The 22,272-nt window shown below is 48.3% G+C and overlaps 1 protein-coding gene across 13 annotated transcripts in view; it reads left to right on the top strand.

Annotated features, from left to right (window-relative positions):
- The window catches only part of LOC113583264 (axin-2), a 61,287-nt gene extending 48,242 nt beyond the window's left edge, over window positions 1–13,045 (top strand). For all 13 annotated transcript variants that reach the window (XM_081710579.1, XM_081710582.1, XM_081710580.1 and 10 more), the window contains 9 exons: window positions 421–564; window positions 3,952–4,054; window positions 6,134–6,274; window positions 6,956–7,425; window positions 7,980–8,156; window positions 8,481–8,696; window positions 9,304–9,402; window positions 10,475–10,648; window positions 12,438–13,045. In XM_081710579.1, coding sequence (XP_081566705.1) covers window positions 421–564; window positions 3,952–4,054; window positions 6,134–6,274; window positions 6,956–7,425; window positions 7,980–8,156; window positions 8,481–8,696; window positions 9,304–9,402; window positions 10,475–10,648; window positions 12,438–12,564 — 1,651 coding nt within the window. In that variant the 3' untranslated portion in view covers window positions 12,565–13,045. The remainder of the gene's footprint in view (window positions 1–420; window positions 565–3,951; window positions 4,055–6,133; window positions 6,275–6,955; window positions 7,426–7,979; window positions 8,157–8,480; window positions 8,697–9,303; window positions 9,403–10,474; window positions 10,649–12,437) is intronic.
- Window positions 13,046–22,272: the final 9,227 nt, after the last annotated feature.

Raw genomic sequence — 22,272 nt, 5'->3', positions numbered from 1 at the left:
AGCTGAAAGAGAGGAAGTGGTTGTTGGTTGTTGACACACAGAGTCTACGCCACTCATAAACTGGGCTGAGAAAAGCTCTCATGAGGAACCACGTGCGCGCGGCCCTGCCAGCAGCTTACTGGTAACGGGAGAACATGGCGCCGCTTCAGAAAGTCGTCATTTCCCATCAGCGCCCACTGGGAAGTTCACCCGAGGGTTCACAAGTTTGCCAATCCACTGTGACAGACCGTGTGTAGCATTAAACCCCTTCGACAAATTCCACCATGTAACCTTTGCACGGCAGCCTTCTCTACGAGCAGCTAGCGGAGCGCGGCTAAGCCGATCAACTAACGCCAGAGCCGGGTCTAGTGTCCAGTGTGCGTGTGCGGCACGGCACGGCCCACTCTCACCACGCCACCCCGACTACTGTTGTGTTTTCAGGGCACGGAGGCGCGGCGGACCCGCCAGCCCCTACTTCGTGAACTCGGGCCACGTCTTTGCGCCGGCCAGCAGCGCCAACGACAGCGAGGTGTCCAGCGACGCCACCACGGATGACTCCATGTCCATGACCGACAGCAGCAGCGTGTGAGTGTTTCTCCTCGGGGTTAAAAGTTGTGGCCTTTGGCAGGGTGGCATCCATCTGGAGTGTCCTCCAGTTAGTGACAGATTACTAAACTGTTTTATTTTGTTGTATTCTGTATCACCTCTCCTTAGTTAAGTGGTTGGAAGCCTTGGAATATTAACAGACAGCCAGGCAACTATACGCACTAGTGTGCGTGCATGCAAGTGTGTGTGTGTGTGTGTGTGTGTGTGTGTGTGTGTGTGTGTGTGCAGTGCAAGAACTGCTGAACGGTGTGAGATGGTTTCCCAAACTTTATTCCTATAAGTCCAGGGCTGCATTTTTTCCCCTTCACAACTTCATTTCATTACTTTTCTTTTGTTCCCACCCCAACCATTTTGTTTTTCTCATCATTATCTCTCTGTTTCCCTTTCACAAATCTGCACAGAGAAATTAGCGGTTTGGTCTTAAGCCCATCTCAGCGAGAGCAGTGGGGGTTGGGGTTTGGCATGGCTTGAAAGCAAGGCTTACCCCATTCTGCGTTGCCGCGGTTACTTCCCAGCAGCCCTAGCGTGATGAGATCAAGTGTCAGACCGCGTTTAGTCAGGGGGGTGTGTGTGTGTGTGTGTGGGGGGGGGGGGGTAGACGAGTGCTCTTCATTCCTGGACTCACAGACGGCTCACCTGGGGTTCCCAATACCCGGATTAACATCACACGCCCTCATCATGAAACCACTCCCCCACCCACACCCCCCCCCCTTTGAAAGGAAACTTCGTGCTAGCGGGGAGGTGCAGAGGGGGAGGAGGGAGGGATGAATGAAACGTGTGGAAGATGGAAGGCTTAGCTAAATGGAGCTCTGTGCCCATTGTTCAGTACACAGGGCTTTGGGAAGGTGAAGGACTGAAAGGAGGGATTCAGACTGCTTTGAAAATCAGTTGCACGACGGAATTGTTGGTGGGGCCGAACTGGGGGGGTCAGGCGGCACGGCTCCCCGCTGAAGAAAGAGTGAAAAAGAGAAGCCTGTTTCACCTCAGAAAAACAATGGGGGAAAAAACTTTGGGAGGAAGAGGGCATCTGTAGCACTAATCTGTCTGTTTGTTTGTTCACATGCTGTAGAGGAGCAGTTCCAGTATGCTAACATGGCTAATGGGAACTGAAAGCTGGTAGCCACTAATTAGCATGAGGTAATTTGCATAATGCTAATTGGGGGCTACCGGCTTTCACTCGTTATTAGCCATGTAAGCGTGAGAAATTTGATTTCAATTGAACTGCTCCAGACATGCTAATGTGGATGGTGACCAGGTAGTACAATGTGACGCAGGAGGGTAGACGTGAGCAAAATGGCATATCGAAATGATATTGCTGCATTTAGCGATTGTAGCATGACTTGCGTTATATGGAATACTACCTGGTGAACTCTTGGTGTGGTTAAAGATTAAAGTTCTCTGGATCACAGGATTCTTCAAATACCCACAGAACTACCCTGAATCACACAACATTCATAAGGTCGTAACTGAACTAGGGTTAGTGTTTGCAGATCTCATTATTTTAATCATAATAGAACATTTGACTACATAATAGAACATTTGACTTACTCTATTTTGAGTAATAGAGCTGTTATATGACTTGCTAATCATGGTCAATATTAAAATAGCAATATTAAAAAACACTCAAAACATGTTGCAGCGTAAATAGTGTCCATCCTTGGTCGATAACTGCCACTTTGAAGAACATTTTTCTGCATTTATAGATGCAGAGGATCACAGAGTCTATTTTCATTCAAGTAACTGATCCTTGGTGATAAAAGGGTATTTTTAACAAGACTCCGCCCACGCGTCCCAGTAATGGCTGGACTCTAGGAATCTTTCTGTGCCCTTTCGCCAAATGCCTGATGAAATACGTTTTGCTGGTTTGCCGTTCAGAAGACAAGATGATTTTTGCGCGGGTGAAGAGAAACAACCCAAATTTGAATCTCGGTTGGAGATATAGGATGGAGGGAAGCTTTTCAGTGAGGGTTTTTTTTTTTTTACCCCTTCTTTTCTGTTTTTCCCCTCTTTTTTCCAGCTTATATCTTATTTATGGATTTACTTGGACTCTGGGGAATGTGCTGATGCCAACTTCAAACATTACCTTATCTTACAGACCAACCTTTTGATGTTCCTGAGATCTGAGCAGTCGTGAGAGGCTGTTGCCAAATGAAGATGGCAGGGAGCGCATATGCGCGCGAGTGTGAGATTTCAAAGGGGAGGAGGTGTGGGGGAGGGTTGGGGTATGGGTGCATGGAGAAAGCTGGATTTGGGATAGAGCAGGCTCTCGTGCTCTTCCAAGTTCAGATGTAAATAGCATCTGACGGAAACCTGCGATCCCATGTGTGACCAAAAGGCACTTGGATGAGAAGCAATTGCGGCGAAAGGAGCCGCACCGTTTAACGCGTTTAATCGCGAGCGGGGGTGGAGGGGGTGTCAGATGGGGGGGGGGGGGGTTCGCAGCCGACACGGGCTCCTAAATGTTTAATGTCACTCTTATCATATCAGTGCCCGTGTGGTAAAAACGCCAAGTGTCCTCTCGTCTCTAGCGCAGAGCAGATCTTGACGTCAAAGAGAGCTCTGCGGTGTCATTATTAGGCCGAGTCACTTCAAATTCAAGCCCCTGGTTTTGGGATCAGCCAGCAGATTGGGATGCCCTTTGCGCCGGTGTTCGGCGTTCATGGTGCTAGTGGAATTCTCTCGCCTTTGATTCGTCTCTCAAAACCCCCCCGAACAGGGGAGGGAGCCGATGTTGACGCTGGTTTTGGCGCTTGGGGCCAGTTAATGGCGGCCTCTGGGGTCCCATCTGAAGTCATTAAGGAGTGGTGCGTTGTGTTGCTAATACCCTTAATGGCGAAGGGACTGAAATAGCTCGGGGGAGAGGGAAGGGTGTGTGTGTGTGTGTGTGTGTGTGTGTGTGTGTGTGTGCGTGTGTGCGCGTGCGTGTGTGCGCGTGCGTGTGTGCGCGTGCGCGCGCGTGCGTGCGTGCGCGTGCGTGCGCGCGCGTGCGTGCGTGCGCGTGCGTGCGTGCGCGTGCGTGCGTGCGTGCGCGTGAGTGTGTGTGTGTGTGTGTGTGCGTGAGTGTGTGTGCTGTCAGGGGACAAGGCTGTGGTATGTGCCCATCAAATCACGTTTCGCTCCCAGAAGTGTTTTTCAACAGTATAATATAATGGGTTAGCAAGTCGTTTCCAAACCAAACCATCCTCTCTTTTTCTCCTTTAGGAGAATTTGTTTTGATTATGAAACTTGACACTTTGTTTAGTCTGAAGCCAATTGTGGGGGGGGGGGGGGGTATTATTCTGGGTGTACGTAGTTGTGCTGGGTATTTAAAGTCCTCTTGTTCTGCTTTTAACGTGCACATGGGGTTCTTTTTCTCCCGCCCCACAGAGACGGGATTCCTCCATACAAGCTGGTCACCAGGAAGCAGCTCCAGCGGGAGATGCACCGGAGCGTGAAGATCAACGGACAAGTTGCGCTCCCTCATTTCCCCGTAAGCGCTGACCCACTCCCCTGACACTTTCCTTCTCCACATGCTCGCGCGCCCGCTCCGAGACTTGCTTATTTTCCCGAGCTCATGTTCAGACAGAATATTATATTTGTCCACTCATTCTCATGTAAAAGACAATAAATAAATAAAAGACAATATTCACATAGGAATTTCTTTCCACTTCTTGTAACCCCCCCCCCCCCCCCCCCTCAACTCAAGTATCATGGTACACGTCAGGGAAAAAAAGCTACCAGTTCTCCTGCATCACAGCCCATGCACAAAGATCAAGGTTTCATGTGCGCTTTCAAGGTCCCATTCTGATTCTAGTATCTCGGTTGCTTTCCGGAGTCTCATTCCGGTCTGGAATTCTGAATGTATTTCCTAAGGGTTTGATGGGACATGGTGGCGGGGGAGGGGCTGCAGAGGTCACTTGGTCAGGATCTGGAAGTGAGAACGGGAGCTGCTTCTCGGCCGGCTAAACTCCCCGCCGACAGGCCTTTGATCAAGGGCTCAATGCAGGCAGCTTGTGTGGCGTCTATGGTGACAACCTCCAGTGGAGAAACCCCCCCCCCCCCCCCCCGACTCTTCACTGGTTTTGTTGCAGTAAACCTCCCCCCACATTCTGCCTCTTTCCACTCTTCCCCTGCCTCTGATCTCAGCAGGGTGTAGAGCTAAACAAGCTCAGAGATTTTGGTGTGGTAGTTTTTTTTGGGGTGGGGCAGGGGGTATGTGTGGTTTGGAGAGTCACAGTTCATGATTTGAGTTTGGTGAGGTTGGAGGTTTCAGAGGCAGAAAGCAGGCAATATAGGCAAAGCTAGTGGGTGAGTGTGTGTGAGTGTGTGTGTGAGTGTGTGTGTGAGTGTGTGTGTGAGTGTGTGTGTGAGTGTGTGTGTGAGTGTGTGTGTGAGTGTGTGTGTGAGTGTGTGTGTGAGTGTGAGTGTGTGTGTGAGTGTGTGTGTGTGTGTGTGGGGGGGGGCTCTCTCTCCTGCCTATTTTTGTTAAAACCCCTCCCACCCCCACCCCCCAACCCCCCGCCCACCCCGATTTTGGACTGGGCTTGTTTTCTCTCCATGCTCCGGGCCCCCGTCACCATGCTCCTGCACAGCGGGCTAGCGCCTCGCCGGAAGCTTTTCTTCTTCTCGCCTTCTCCTTCGCTTCATCCCCTCTTCTTATCTGTTCATCCTTGCAACAAAGAATGAGGGCCATGCAAAAAAAAAAAAGGAAGAAAAAAAGAAAGCAGGTTGAAAAAGAAACCTGGGAAAACTTGACAAGTTTGTGTCACGAGCGTCTTAAAAAGGGACCTGCATCCACGGTACTATACTGAGGTGTGCTGTCCAAAGGCAGGAGTCGATTACGCCTCCTCTCTGATCTCAGCTCCTCAGCTCCACTGGTCCTCTGCTCTTCATCCTTGCCCCTCCTACCACCTCTCCCTCTATCCCCTCCCTCCTTTTTTTCTCTTCTTCTTTTAATTTTGTCCCTCTGCTCCTCTTTTTCTGTCTATCTGGCTTTTATTCTGAGATTTAAAAGCCCGATCCCCCACCCCCCCCCTAAATTCCCCCACCCCCCCTCTCCTTGCGTGTGTTTGATGTTTGACAAGGGTTCTTTGAAGCTGGCTGACTTCAGAGCCTCCATGCTGATGGCATGGGTGGTGTGCGTGCCTGTGTGTGTGTGTGTGTGTGTGTGTGTGTGTGTGTGTGTGTGTGTGCGTGCGTGCCTGTGTGTGTGTTGGTCCAGCTTTTGCCCAGGGCTGACAGTACTGTTGGCAATTGGCATTAAAGGAGGAAGAGGAGAAGAGAGAGATGAAGGGCATTTGAGGATTCAGGGTTAGAACAAGGGCTTGGGATGGAAGCGCTGGACACACACACACACACACACACACACACTTCTGCAAGCACATTATGCTGTATTGATTTCCCTCTGTAATCCTGGGATCTCCGGCTCAGTTCCCATACAGTGCTTTTTCCTGCTGTGTCACCCCTGACTCAGCCAATCACGGAACCCAACCAGACTCTGTCACGCCGAGCATGACCCCTCTGCCCCGCCCGCTGCTCACTCTCTCTCCCCCGTGTGCCCCTCCCGTAGAGGACGCAGCGGTTGCCGCGGGAGATGGCGCCGGTGGAGCCGTCGGCGTTTGCGGCGGAGCTGATATCCCGGCTGGAGAAACTGAAGCGGGAGCGAGACACGCTGAGCTCTCTCGAGGAGAGACTGCAGCAGATACAGGAGGTGAGGAGGCGAACGCGGTCTCTCTGTTTCTCTACCTCCCTCACCTCTCTCTCTCTCTCTCTCTCTCTCTTTTCCTGAAAGCTCTGTCCGTGCCTGATCGTCTCCACGCATGTCTGCCGAACCACATCTCGTGGACCTGAATAATCAATGAGTGAAAACCTTCTTTTGAGGAGAGGACCTCGGGGCACCCCCTCCCCTAAGTGCTAAAGCCCTAACGTTCTCAACCTCCTTAAACTACGCGACCTCTCACCTTTGAACTGTGTGCCCCTTTGACACTTGATTAGACTGCGGTCCCTCTTACTCTCAATCGGGCCATGACTCCAGTGACAGGTCACGTCGATAATGACGAAAGTGTGTGCTCTGTATTTAAACATGATAATTATTATTATGATAAGACTCAGGCCAATGTGACTCACCCAGTAAACTGGAATCACTAGTCATCAAATGTTCATTAAGAGACTAATGGCTGGTGAAGTGAGAAGTGTGGTCTTGTTTTCCCGCCATCCTTGTGGAACGTTCCCTTTGCTGTTGCCTTTGTCACTCAAAGGGCCTCTGACTCTGCGAGGCAGTGAGCAGTGGCTTTGTACGGTTGCCTGTAATGGAGAACTGGAGCAACAGTATAGCTGCTGTCTTGTGATGAGTTCAGGTAACCCAACTTCCTGTTTGTGTGTGTGTTTGCAGGAAGAGGAGCGAGATGAGAGTGAGTTATCAGGTGGAGGCTCCCACCTACCCCCTCCCTCCCTCAGCCTCCTCCCATCCGGATACTGTGAAGAAGACCCTCAGGCTATCCTGGATGAGCACCTTTCCAGGGTCCTAAAGACCCCCGGATGCCAGTCCCCCGACATGCCCGGCTACTCCCCTCGCGCCCGCTCGCCGGACCGCCACCACCATCACCTCCACCATCGCCAGGGCTTGGTCTCCAGCCTCGTACCCGGATTGGCCTGCTCCGTCCCAAGCAAGACGCTGGCGGCAAGCCCCCGGCCCTGTACCAAGCACGTCCACCACCACTACGTCCACCACCATGGGGCTTCGGCCAAAAGCAAGGAGGAGATCGAGGCGGAGGCAGCCCACCGAGTGGCACAGTGTCTGGGCTCGGCGGGGTCAGATTACTCCTTCCAGCGGTGCCATATCCCAGCTGAGCTCGTGCCAGGGTGAGTGCCGGCAACCCCATATACGGCTTCCGTCCCCTTGGAGTTCTGGGGGGTTCCGCGTGTTCCCTTGTCTGCTATCAAATTTGTGTGGAATTTGCTGCCAGCTATTTTTTTTTGGTCTAGATCTTATGACTAAAATGTATTTTTGTGTTATCATATTGAAATAATCCAAAAATTCCTAATGAAAAATTACAAAGTTGCACTGTAGGAATTTAGCTGAAAAAAAGACCACTAATCTGTGTGTGTGTGTGTGTGTGTGTGTGTGTGTGTTTGTGTGTGTGTGTGTGCGCGCATCATCATCATCATCATTATCCTGCTAGCAGACATCTTTTGTAAATGAATGGAGAATTGTACTTTCTGGATTTCATAACTTTCTGGATTTCATTTCATGCACATTTGTAAGGTCTGCGATTGGTAGCGATGTCGATTTTGTTCTCCTCCACCTCACACTCTGTATCAGTGTGTAATCACACAGTGATCATACACGAAACCTTCGTAAGCTGCGTAAACCTTTTGTGTAAAGAAAAAATTCCCACTTCCCTCGTCCCATCCAGGCGTACCAGCACGTTGTCCAGGCGCCCCTGTAAAGCCAGCGATGGAACAAGCGTTTGCCAGTCTAGCAGCGAGTCCTGCGGCTCCCCCGTGCTGCCCTTGGATGGTACGGACCGCTCCCAGAACGTGTGGCAGTGGATCCTGGAGAGCGAGAGGCAGAGCAGGCCCAAGCCTCACGGGTGAGGGGGCTACCATAATGCCCAGGGTCTTGGGGGGGGCTCTGCTGTGATCATTCAGATGTTTGGGAACAGGTGCTTTTTGGACCATTTTCAGATTTTTATTTATTTATTTATTTATTATTATTTTTAGTATTATTAACTATCCTCTTGTATGTGTGCTTTTGCTATTTTAAACCTACAAAATCAGGACATATATATAATGTGTGTGTGTGTGTGTGTGTGTGTGTAGTGTATCATAGTCCCCATGTTGGAACAAAGATTTGCAATAAAATCCATGGCGCTTCCGTATTTTAACACTGACTGCCATGTGACCTCACTCCACAGTTCCCAAGGCCTGAAGAAGCTCTACCCCACCGACGTGTCCTCCAAGACAGCCCTGTGGGGGAGCGGAGGAATGGGCACCACCGTGCGCGGCCACCACCCGGGTCACCCCTTCGTGCAGGACCCTACCATGCCCCCGTTGCCTCCGCCCAACACCCTGACCCAGCTCGAAGAAGCCTGCCGCCGGCTGGAAGAAGCATCCAGGCCTGTTAAGCAAAGGTATGTGCAGGAGCTGTCCCCCAGAGCCATCCTGCAGAGCTGGCCCATGGAGCCGGCCCATAGAGCTGGCCCATAGAGCCGTATAACTGTCCGGCAGAGCTGTCTGATCCACTGGTAGCTCAGTGGTTAAGGTACTCCGGCTCGAGCCCCACCACTGTTGGGCCCCTGAGCAAGCCCCTTAACCCTCGACCCCCAGTTGGGCCGTGATTGTATGTGGCCTTGGATAAACGTGTCAGCTAGATGCCGTAAAGGTAGTAATGTAAATGGGTAAAATGGGTATATGCACAGGTAAAGTGACCACAATGACAGGAAGACTACTGCTACCCTTGGTGTGTGTGTGTGTGTGTGTGTGTGTGTATGTGTGTGTATGTGTGTGTGTGTGTGTGTGTGTGTGTGTGTGTGTATGTGTGTGTATGTGTGTGTATGTGTGTGTATGTGTGTGTATGTGTGTGTATGTGTGTGTATGAGTGTGTGTGTGAGTGTGTGTGTATGAGTGTGTGCGTGTGTGCGTGTGCGTGTGTGTGTGCGTGCGTGCGTGCGCGTGTGTGTGTGTGTGTGTGTGTGTGCTATATCCTCCTCTTAACACATGTCTCCACCTCTTCCACAGACACTCCACCTCCTCCGGACTGCAGAGAGAGAGAGGACATCCACCTCTGTTCCCCAACACAAGCTCCACCCTCAACAGCCTCGCCCCACAGACAGACGAGTACGTTCCTTTTGTACCTTCATCTTTATTTCAGAACGAATAATTGGGAGGAAGCCTGACGACAGTGTGCCGGGGGTGTTCTGGGTAATGGGCTTTACTGGGGGACGTGTGCTTTCTGGGTGCACGTCTAAAGCCACACAAAGAGGTTTTGTGATTCAAGTGGGAGGCAATAAATCTCATCTTTTGGTTTTAACAAGCCCTGCAGTATTTTGTCACCCATCTTGGTGTTCTGCAGCTTTGTTTGATGTTTGGCCACAGCCACCTGACAGCCAGGAAACACACACACACACACACACACACACACACACACACGTGCGCGCGCGCACACACACACACAGCCTCTGCCTAGCTTTAATTGGCTGACCTTTAGCCAGCCAGCTGTCTCAGGGTGAACCATCACCATCTAAAGCTGCACCAACAAAGCCCTGGAAGTGAATGAAAAGCTTCACGGCTCTTTTGGGGGTGCTTGCCCTTTGGCCACCCCCATGACACATGTTGGTCCAGTCCGGCCCTTGGAGCCTGCCAATGCACCACTGTGCACAGGTTGAGCTGGACCATCAACCGTGTGTGTGTTTGTGGAGGGGGGGTCAGAATCAAAAGCCCATTGGGGTTTCTTAGCGAGGGGTCTGATTTTGTGCAAAGACCAGTTGCCGACACAAAGCCCCATCATCCATCAAAAAGATTTTCACGGCGCAGCTCTGCACGAGATCTCCAGGCCACTCCGACACCCGAGAAACAGGTCCCCACCGCCCCTACCTTGCGAGACACTCACGAAAAGGTGTTCTGGACACGAAAAAACGGCAAGCAGCTGACACGGCACTGAGAGTTTTCTCCGCAAAATTGAATAAAAAAAACAACATTAATGAGCGTGAAGGCTGGTGGTAACAAACAGGACCACCGTCTGAGAGATTTAAATTCCAATAGGACCTTCAGAGCCTTTGTTCATGGACGTCGTGACATCTGACTTCTGTAAAAGCAGCATTAACGTGTTATTGGTCCAGTTTTTAGGTTATACATGTGTCTGCAATATAGCCAAATCTAATCCAAATCAATAATAATGCTTTCTTCACAGGTGGAAAGAGCAGCGGAGGCCGAGCGGCGGGAACGCCGGCGCCCCTTCTGGCTCGGAGCTGGTGGTCACCTATTTTTTCTGCGGCGAGGAGATCCCCTACCGCAGGCTTATGAAAACCCACAGCCTCACGCTCGGCCATTTCAAAGAGCAGCTCCGCAAGAAGGGGAACTACAGGTAAGCCCCGCCCACTCCGAGCGCTTTGTGTCGTGCAGACCGGGCTTGGTCACATCTGCCCCTGGTTCCCATGGTCTCATGATTCCCCGATTTCCATGATTCCCCCGATTCCCGTGCTGCGCTCCCAATCCCGAGCCGCTTCGAGCCGCTCCTGATGATGAGGATGTCTGAACACACATTATAAATTATATGGATCTCTCAGCAGTTCACAGCGTGTCTAGACAGTGGCTATAAAATCATCTTTTAGTTCTACACTTTCCTCTAAACATCTAAATCAGCCAGGACCCCGTCAACTGCCTATGACCACACCAGGATTATTAATCTGTCCATTTTAAGTAATCTATTGAGTAATGATAGTGTATAATACACCAAGTCATCCAATCAGTGCGATTTAGAGATGCTTGGAAGCCAGCCAGCGTATCAGGCTGTACTGATACATCGAGATCCAGCTCTTTCTAAACATGTGGACTTGGTTCATTCCACCATGGCAGTGATTCAACAAAGAATACACAGAACCGGGCTGCCGGGTAGTAATTCTCTCTCTCTCTCTCTCTCTCTCTCTCTCTCTCCCTGACACACACACACACACTTTAACACACATACATGTCTCTCCCTCTGTCTCGTTCCTTCTTTCTTTCTGTCTTTTTTTCTCTTTCTCTCTTTGTCTGTCCATCTTCGCTGGCGTCTGCCCCTTCTGCTTCATCTGCTCGCCGTTGCTGCTGCCTGGGTGGGTCTTTTACCTCTGAGGTGGAACGAGATGAAATTCTTTGCTAAGAATGAAGATGTGTGGTAAAGGATCAGAGGGATATGCTTCACTGTGCCAGGGTTACACACACACACACACACACACACACCCAGTCTTGGTATATTAGTACCTTTTGCCTTAGTCGATCTCTCAGCTAACGTGGAACATTCCTGCTTGGTGTGTGTGTGTGTGTGTGTGTGTGTGTGAGAGAGAGAGAGAGAGAGAGAGAGATGGTACACACACATACCCATACAGCATCTCTCAAACTGAGAGGGGAAAAGTGAACATTACACATACGTTGTTTGTGTGTTGTTTATGTGAATTACTCTGCCTTCACCCATAAACCCCAGCAGCCTGTGGGATTCCAAAGCAACTCTACACATGGGCCGAGTGAGGCAGTTTTCCATTACAAAGCCAATCATTAAGTCCCCCCCACTGACCCATGCTCCTTCAGGTCATTAAGAGCTCAGCCACAAAAACAGGACAAAACCCAACGCTCTGTGCCATCTTTGTGTGTGTGTGTGTGTGTGTGTGTGTTTGTTTGGGGGCAGTGGGATGGGGGTGGTATGCGACCTTTCACTTTTAGCACACCCTCGGGGTCACAGAGGATCTCCCCGGGTTTACTGTCAACAAGCCAAGACCGCATCACATCTCAGTCCCCACCAATCAGAAAACGGCATGGTTCCGATCCCCACACTCTCAAAACTGATTTTTAAAAAGGTCATTAAAGAGGAGTTGTTCATTAACATGTCATTTTTGAAGGGGCCGAGTATTTCGCCACTTCATTCATTACAGCTTAGCCTGTTTATCTTAGCTTCAGTTCAGCACTCATCTAGACAAAGTTCGCTCTTTTATTGTCTCTTAACTTGCAAAATAGTCAACAGACAACATTAAGCCACATTCATTTTTAACCTGTTTTAGTGTGTGTGTGTGTGTGTGTGTGTGTGTGTGTGTGTATGGGCATATTCATGTGCATGTTTAGTAACAGGCTCCTTTTTGATGCGACACTGAGTGTTAACGAGGGATCTGTTTGCTGTGTTGCAGGTACTACTTTAAGAAGGCCAGCGACGAGTTCGAGTGCGGTGCCGTGTTCGAGGAGATCTGGGATGACGGCTCTGTGTTGCCTATGTATGAGGGCAAGATCCTGGGTAAGGTGGAGCGCATGGACTGATGACACGATCCAACCGGCCAATCAAGCGCGGAGGGAGTACAAACAAACCACAGACGTCCGTTTATCCGACGCTCTGCTCCCATGAAAGACTGAGACCCTCTAATATGAGTCTGACTGTCCGTCAGAGACCTGGCAGATACACTCCTGTTTTTTTTAAGCTACCTAGAGTTAATATATTTTAAAAAGACTGCCCAGGTTGTGTTGAAGCTATTGAAGGAACACTAGTAACCAATGAAGAAACGAGGAGCGAAAGACCTTTTTTATTTAACCAATCAGCCTTAGAAACCTGATAATTACAGCCTTCTGGGTAATGTAGTTTTTGAGTATTTGAGGACATTAAAAAAAAAAAAAATCACTGAACATGCAGATGACTTCACTACAATGCAGCAAGGCTCCATGGTTGAGGACTGAGGACTGACTGCGTAATGGAGCCTATATCATAACATCTACTTTGCATACTGACCTTCAGTCTACATTAAAACATTTATATGTGTGTGTATATACATACAGGCCTAAGTGTGTGTGTGTATATAGTTATCTATTTTTTTTATTAAGTATTTATTGAATTATACTATCCCACTTTTCCCAACCCTGAAGTCCACAGAACGGACAAGCTGCTTCAATATATTGCTTCAGTTCCTTTTGTCATCAATGCAACACGCACACAGCCCTCACAGTCAGATCGTGGGCGAGTGGACCCCCTAGAAGCCGAGCTTCCGGAAGCTCGCGCCGAACTCCGGTCGAATGTTCTCCTGCACTGACGTCATGGAAGGCTTCCGTGCGGTAACTGCTTTGTAACGTCTCTTGGCGTTTTGCGTCCACCACTATCGTTTCTGACGAAGAACCTGCAGCTGGCAGGGGTCTACATTTTCGCTCCGCCGTCAGTCCTTCCCCGGCCGCCGTTGGCCCTGGCGCGCACAAAGCTCTTCTTCTTCCGCGTCGTGCCTTTGTTTGTTGACCAGACACTGCACCGACAGGAGAATGGTCCACTAACTAAGAGATCAGGACTGTAAGCTTTGCCAGCCCAACAGCCAAAATGCTTATAGCATTAGTCGGTTCGAGAAATTGCTTTCTTTAGCGGTGCTCGGGAGATGCATGCATTTCATTTCAATGGGTCTGATTCATACTCTCTGGTTAAAGCAGTCTTCTGTATGTTGTATATTGGAATGATCCATTATGAACCGTAGGGGGGAGCACTAAAGTTTAATTGATATCAGTGCAGCACCTGTGCCTACATGGACCATACCATGTGTTACCCTGTTTCAGGGTGTATTATTCCCTTGGTTTTCAGAAGGGCTTTATGTTTAAAAACACTTTCTAAGCTTTTAATATCATTTACTTTATTGTTTTTCATTGTTTACTTCATTTTATGTGATCAAATCTGTAAATTATACATTATAAAAAGAGTTTTCAGTTAAAGATTTTACTTTGATCTATAATTATTGTAATTATAAAAAGATGTAGCCTTTATTATTAAAGTTATATATTTTTCAAATAAAAAAAATCTTGTGTTCTTAATTCATCTCTGAAACAAACGAAAGCACCACATGTGAGTCTCTTTTGTTGTAGACTCGTAGCATAATGATTAAATATATTTAATCCATGTCTAGCCTACACCACAAGAAGTATTGATTTTCTTTTGATTTCTCCGGTAAGTTTGTTAGCAGTTGCGCGCTCTCTCGCTCTCACAAACACACACACACACACACACACACACACACACGTCTCTCCCTTTATCTCATTTCTTCTCTCTCTCCCTCGCTCTCTCTTCTCTCCTAGCCATGTCTAGCCGTAATTGGCATTTAGCGAACTGTTGGCCGTTACAAACAGGGACGTGCGCGAGCGTCCGTGACGCCGTCTCTCCCTCGCTCCCACACACGTTCTTTCGGGAGCCGTGGGGCCATTGTGCTCGGAGCCTTTGTAGATTCACAGCAAGTGCTTAAATCAGTCCTTTCATCCTGCCGTTACCATTAGCATATTTAATTGCCAGGTAAAATCATTTGTTTACAATCCGTTTAATTATTTGATTGTACAGTAACCGTGAGGAACAAAAAGAAGGGGGGGTGGGGGGCGAAGCTCTGTTGCCAGAACACACATCAAAGCAGTACCTTGATGTGGATGTTGAATGGGCATTAACGGGTTCTGAAGGCAAGAGATTGCATGAAAAAAAAGAAAAGAAAAAAATTAAACCCCTCTCTCATAATCCCGCCAGCGATCTCAGCAAATGCATAAACATGGGAACCTTCTGCCAGAGAGAGAGAGAGACGGGGGGTAGAGCTGATTTCAAAAGATTCTGAGAGTTATGTTAAGTTTAGATTAGAAACACTGGCATGGCTTCTCGCACCTTTTGAAATCATTGTTAATGAAAAGTGAATTGTTCCAATGTTCCGGATCAACATCAGAGCAAGTGGGGGTTTTTTTCCTACTCAATTCGCCTCATTTAGAATAAACTGGGGCACTTACAGTGCAATTACGACAGATGAGTTCAGCGTATTAACCCACAGCCACGACTTCCCAGTTTTCTAAGGATGCTAGTAAATGGACCTGCCTCGAGTTGACTTTCCAAAACAGGATGAGAATGTTCATATTCACTGCAACACTGGAAGGAAGCAAGCTAGGTTTGTTCGGTTCATGCCGCCGTACCCCGAAAATGAAAGGTTGATTCGTGCAACCACACGTAGGTTGTAGAAGTTATACCCTTTGCCATGGGTTTCTATCTCCCAGTTTAACTCCACATGCTGGTTTCAGCTAATGAGCATATTCAGGATATGGGCCAATCCCATTATTCCACTTCATGGGTGTAGGAGGTTGAGGTGACCTCTCTTTAGTTTACAATTACTGCATGTGGCCAAGCGTTTGTGAAGATGAGAGGCAGATGTAAGGGTCCGAAAGACAAACTCCAGTGTTAAATCAGGTTTGGACCTACAACCAACTTTGGATCATAAATCCCTGTCGGATATAGAGCTAAATCTTTCTGCAAATAAACTCTCCCATGTCTACATGAATGTTAAAAGTGTTGTTCTAGGATCAAGCTTTGTCTATTTCAACCTAATCGGTATGATTAGAGCGACCATGAGTGGGAAGGTGGCAACTGTAGCTGAAATCCTGGATAAAGCGAGCAGGGGAACACTAGCAAACAGAGCTCACTTTAGCAAACGGAAATGGGCAGACGGATTGCGTTATTCAGACTGGATTTGCTCACATAGGCACATGATTCCCTGATTCCATGATTCCTTGATCCATGATTCCCTGATTCTGATCCTGTAGCCCCAGGCTGTACTGTAGCCATATGCTATATATTACGGTTTATTTTCCACAAACGAAGCATCCTTGCATTTCCTTTCTCAATGCTCCTCTGTCTTCCCAAGCCAAATGCGGAATGGGTGGACATTCTTTATTTACACAGACCTGCCCCCCCAGAGAGCCCTGCTGCTCCATCCCTGGGCGGGTTGGTCACTTTTGCCTTAACCGCTGTAAACAACAGGGACAGTTTCTCTGGCAGGAGACATGTTTACCGAGCTGGAGCCACAAACATTTTTAGCTGACTCTTTTTTGTTCGGTAACCACGGCATTCTCTGATCTTGGTATTATTGGATGTTCCCCTGCGGTCTGTGTGGTTTCTGCACTCTTACCCATTGTTCTCAAAGCGGCACGGATTGAGAGAATTCTGTTGTCGGCACAGAGATGCTATAGCATGGATTTGTACTGAGTAGAAAGTCCCGCATACCAGTCAGGCCCACAGCAGAGAGGACTACTATCACCGGTTCGATGTGCTCAGCCGGGAGTGACGTGTTTTTGTGTTCAAAGTCTATAAGGCTTTACTGCAAGTAGCAGGCTAGTTTGGGGTATGACAACAACATAAAAAAGGCAGGCCAAAATGCCAAAATATCTCAGCAATCTTAGTGCCGATCATACACTCCAGACGGATTCTGAGGGTGGACATGTTGCCATTTCAGCGTTTTCTGACCGGGACTTTAAACTTTAAAAGGGAATTTATTCCTGTTTTGTCCGCTTAGCTGTTTGACTCGAGAAGCTACTTTTTTGCATGTCCTCTTGTGCACCCCATCAAATGAAAAGCATGATATAGTTCTGTTTGAGAGGAAAATTCGCCCCGAGACAAGTATAACTTTCCAGAACACAAAAGCAGTTGCCTATTTTTCAAATTCCCAACTTTGATGTGGTCGGTGCAAAGCCTCCCCATCTGAAAACCGCACCTTTCTGGATTGCAGCCTTGCCTTTGGGCTGTTCATGAGACATGCTCCTTGATATATTAGTCACTAAACTCAATCTGTGTTCACCACAACACCAATACTGAACAGAGGACCAAACTTCCCCTTTAACCTGCTGTACGAGGGTGTTACCGGACAGTAGATTTGTCTGAAAACAGTGCTCTCTTTTATCAAGCTTCCCTGTGTTTTGCACGTTTGGCACCTTCCTTGCTGTGTGATGGTGTCATGTCCATGACTGCCCCACCACTGAGTACGCTCCCCAAGTAGATATGGGGTCTGTGGTCATACCGCTCCTGGTCTGGCTTTAAGCCATACACTACTCAGCAATGTGCACAAACACACACATACACACACTAACATAAACACACACATGCATCTACATCCAAGCCCACATACTAGAGGTTTTATCTCACTTCATAACTGTCCTGCTTTGCTGACCTATCATTGTGTGACCAGACTTTACACTAACAACAGGGAACAAGAATTTAGAGCTGTCGGTGGACTTGGAGGTTTTCAGCAGATCAAGAGGATTGTAGTGCTTAATGTTGCCTTCTGAATGGGTCAGGCCTTCATGCTGTGGTTTCCCACCCCAGTCCCTGGGGCCCCGCACACTTTGCACATAGTGAGGCCTCTACTAATACTAATACCATAATTCTACCCATCAGAAAGTCATCAGGCTCTTTGTGATCTGGCTTCTTGGCAAGGTGTCTTAGACCAGAGAAAACACAACAATGTGCAGAACGTGGAACAAGGACGCCCTGACTTTCAAATTCAAAACCATCGTTTAGCGATCTTACTGGACCCCTTGCCTGATCTTGCAACGTTTAACCAGTGAGATTTAGAGAAGCCAAAGTCAACACAGGTGTTGCACGAAACCCAAACATAGGTGAACGTCACCGTGTATTCAGATGTTTGGAGCTCGTAATTAAATTAGTCTCAAACCGGCTCTAATAGGTCAAATCAAACAGCAGATAATCACCTCGCTGAAACAGTTCATCGAGAAGACGCATAGACAAAGACTTAGCGAGCCCTTGAATTTATAGCTCCAAAAATCTCCCCTGAGCACCTGGGTCTGAGAGCAGTACTAGGTTCCCAGCATTGACTCTGAACACCACCGGAGCTAAAGCAGGCCCTCAGCTCATTGTCTCCCCCCACCCCCACCCCCCACCCTCACACCTGTTTGAGATTGGGCCTGTCTGTAAAATTCAGCTGTAAACCATTTTCATCCGGCCACCCACGCCAGCGGAGCGCCATCGAAAGCTGAATGATTCAGCAGGAGAATAATACATCTCGCCCACACCAAGCGCGTTTTAATGATGGGAAGGACGCCGCTGTATACAGAAGCGGGTGCAGACAGAGACGCGGTGACTGGCAGAGAGGGAAGGCCAGGGTGAACTTTCACGACCCAAGGCAGAGTAGCAGTTAGTCAGCCAAACATTAGAAATTAGCCACGCTGCGTTCAACATGGGTGGAAAATTCCAGGCCACGCCAATCTGTTGCGTTTCATCTGCCCAAAGATGAAAGCCAGACGTGTGAGAGCCAACGTGATCATTACTGCTCCTACGTTGCATTGTATGGTATACATACATAACAGATCTGTGCGCAAGGGTAAGCAAAGAAAGCGCACTTAGTGTTGGGGGAATTTTACTCTGACATCATTTTCACTGGCAGATTTTGCCACGGAAGGAGGTTACAGTTTAATGATTAGGATTTGCTGCCTTAAGAGAGGGAAGCGACACTGTTGTTGTGAACTCCATTGCCGATTCTACGATGTGGGTGATTTTGTGGTGCCTTTATGTGGCTGGGCAACTTTGCATCAATAGAGATGAGAGTTGTTTGGGCCCAGTGGACTGTTTGTGGACCCATACAGGTTGTGGGAGAGAAGCAGAACAGGAAGCTTCCATTCGCACGTTTCAGACATGCCACATGTGGATCTGTGGTTCTCCATGATGCTTATGGAAAAATAATTCTGTGATGGGGCAGAGAGAGAGAGAGAGAGAGGGAGAGAGAGAGACAGAGAGAGAGAGAATCATATGGTTCTGGTTTGGTGGTATGATTAGATGCAGGCCTGCTTTTTCTCTCTGACAAACAGGAAACAAACACTCATAACTGCATAACTATCTTCAGATGCGTGTGCGCTCGAATATGAAATTGTGGCGCACAGAGCGACAGAACTCACCCCTCCCTGTTGCTAGCCAGGCTTTCCACACTGCCTTGTTCTCGGTTCCCTCTCGCCAGTCTGAAATCATGAAGTGGCAGTATTTTCTGCTCTCATCCCTGAAGACTGACTGCCATGACTACCTAGTTGCCGGTGAAACAAAACTGGGGGCACCGCTAGCACTGCTGACACTCAAGCAACACGATCTTGTTCAGTTTGCACTTGCAGTGCGGCGAAGACAACAGAGGGAACGTTTGCAGGAACACTGCCCCGGCTGAGGACAGGGGATGGGATAAATTGCCTTTCAGTGTGTTTCAGTGGGATATACATTCAGGGTTGTTCTTCTCTCTGTAGTTTCACCCACAGATTCGTGCTTTCCCTTCCCTTCTCTAGCTTCCATCAGTGGGACTGCACTTGTGGGAAACGGGCAATCCAAAACACCAGGTAAGCTTTTCGTTCCGTCATCGCCTTTTGCTGGGCTGCTGTCTGAGCTGTTAGTGCTTATCCTAGGTGGGTGACGCACCACAGCGGAAGCTCACAGCATCCCGTCCGACGGGCCGTCGTCCAGCGGGTCGATCTCCGCCATGGTTCTTCTATCGCCGTCCCAAAGATTCCCACCTTGGGAAGGCCGCAGGGAAGAGGAAGAAAGGTTGAATCGTTGCCAAGAGCGGCACTTATGATTCCTTGCCCCATCTCAGTTCCCTCCTACCTGTAATTCTCTCTTTCTCTCTCTGTCTCTCCTCTCTCTCTTTTTTCTCTCTCTCTGTCTCTCCTTCCCCACCATGCACAGGCCCCTGGGCCATGCATTTGAACTTCAGTGGGAACGCCGTCTGCATGCGGGGACCTGAAATGGGAGTTTTTCAGAGGTATTCGGGATTGTGTTATATATGATGTATGACGCTACAAGATTCTAGACATGAAAGAAAGTTAGAAAAAAGGTGTGAGAATATAGAGATTACACAAAAGCAGAGACCATCACCATATTATAACATTAAGCACTGCATTAATGGTATTTTATATTGTTAAAATGTTGTTTAAAAATTGGATTTTTAGAGGTATTTGCAATGTTTTTGCTGTACTGATCTGTGTACACAAATGAGCATCCTGGGTTAAATGTGTAGCCCGAGCTATACTCACTGTCCACTCAACACTTGACGTACTCAGTTTCCACTTTGTTACTGAACACGTGGTATCTGCTTGGTTGCGATGGGTTCCTTTGTCTTTCTGCCAACAGAAATCTCCACCTAAACTTAACACCCACCCACAATCTAGCCCTCAAAAACCTCCATAACAAGAGTTAGCTGGCTAAGTGTCATCACAATGAGTGCTGGCAACAGACGCTTCAAAGACGGATGAATGAGTCATCTTAATGGAAGAGATTAAGCACCTGAAGTAAAAGTGCTTGATTTACACAAACATGGTGAACCCTTGATTCGTTGGCCATGACACACACCGTGCCAATGCATCACAATCGGCGGGTTGTGCAATAAAGAGCTTTTTTTCCAGCGAGACGGTCCGGGTAGTCCAGCTGGTAATTACCTGGATCCACCTGCGTTTTATCATGGGTAGCCTACATAAGACACGTGCTCCTTCGAGAAGCTGCGAATGCGGCGCATGGACGCGTCTCGTTTGCGTTTACTTTTCATTATTAGCCGTGGTTCTTTCATTTCTGTGCTAATAAAGCAGCTCGTGTCGCTAACCCTGCCTCCTGAATCTTTCTCCCCACTACCTGGGGGAGAAAAACATATCTCTGTTGAATTCCTGGCCTTGTTTATTCAGTCCCACCCTGTGTGGCTGTGACCTGCCAGAGGAAAGAGAAGACTGACAACCCTCCAGGGTTGTGTCTCCCCCCAACAGTAGTTCGATGTATCCAGGCGAAATGGTATCACCTGGAATCTGAGGCCAGTTCAGACCTGTCACACCTTGTCTAAACAACTGGGAAGAGGATACCGAGGAGGCATCGCAGTAGTTTTGTGTTTCGCTCTTTTTTTATTATCTAGTCCCTTCTTCGTCAGGTGGCTTAACGAAGCTTAAGTCGCAGCGTGCCAAGCAGCGTGGTTTCCTCGAGCATCCAGCCTGTATTTTCATTATCCAAGAGAGCAATTATAAGCATTGAACGTTCACAGATATTAAAAATCCAGGTGGTTTTACTATCGTCAAGTTCAGGTATGAGAAGAACTACTGCGTGACCTATTTCCACAAGCTAAGCGAGCCGTAAAACAAGAGAGAAGATCTCGCAAGGCTCTTGCAGTTGCCACAAGTACTGAAGTTTGTTTGATGTGCCATGAATCAAAGGAATTACCAATTTAGAACTGTTTGAACTCTCGCGCATCTGGTCTCTTCTATTGTGCTTTGTGAACAAACAAACTATGAATTTCAGAGAGAAATATGAATAAGAGTGTTCTCCACAGATGCAAAGGCAGCACATGAAGCTTCCAGAAATGTTTCAACTCCTTTTCTGAACGTCTTATTAGCCTTACTATCAAGCTTTGCACCCAGCCCAAAAAGAAAGAAAAAAAGAACGATAGCAGACAAAAGAAACCAAAAGCACCCCCCCCTCCTTCTCCTCCTCCCCAAGATGTTAAAATTAGAGTCTCAGAGGGGTAAAGAAAAAAATCAAAGGGGCTAACATTAAAAAAAAAAAAACCAAAAAAGGCTTGAAATGTCGACACTGCAGAGTAAAAAAAGGCAGGAGATAGGAGATAGCAGCAGCAGACTTTGGTGGCACTTCAAAGGGCTTTGAGAAACTGGGTTAGCGTCAGTCGGCCTGCGCTCCTCTGACCACTTCCGAGGCTGTGAGTTTAAGCCAGCGAGTTTCAGAATTAGCCGCAGCTGGCTTGCTCTTGAAAACTTTAGCTTAGAGGAGGGGCATATGAGGTCATGGGTCAACTCTGACACGTGACACACCCATGAGGTCATTTTTAATTTTTTTATTCTTCTTCTTCTTCTTCTTCTTCTTCTTCCCGGTCCGTCTCCGCATCTGATGGTGCGTTTCGTTGCGGCCAAGCGATGGCCTGCTTTGAAGTGAAACAGTAGCAGCGGGAAACGTGTCAGCGTTGTCTGTTCATCGCTGCCTGTCAGAGGCATGCTGGGCGCCAGGCCTGCGTTTTAACTCATTAAAACCAAACACACACAGCACACACTGATATAGTGCAGAGAGAGAGAGAGCGAGAGAAGACTCGGAGAGACAGAACTGTCATATTGTCCTTAAAATGGTAAGGATTTAATTGGTTTGCTTACCTGGGTGTACCAACTGTTATTGGTTTGGGGTTGGTGGGGGATTGTATGGTTACAGACAGTGACAATAAACCAAAAACTTCC

Source organism: Electrophorus electricus, chromosome 3, assembly GCF_041902795.1.
Source record: "Electrophorus electricus isolate QZ-2024a chromosome 3, ASM4190279v1, whole genome shotgun sequence".
NCBI classification, from domain to species: Eukaryota; Metazoa; Chordata; class Actinopteri; order Gymnotiformes; family Gymnotidae; genus Electrophorus; species Electrophorus electricus.
This window is presented reverse-complemented; position numbering and strand designations above follow the sequence as displayed.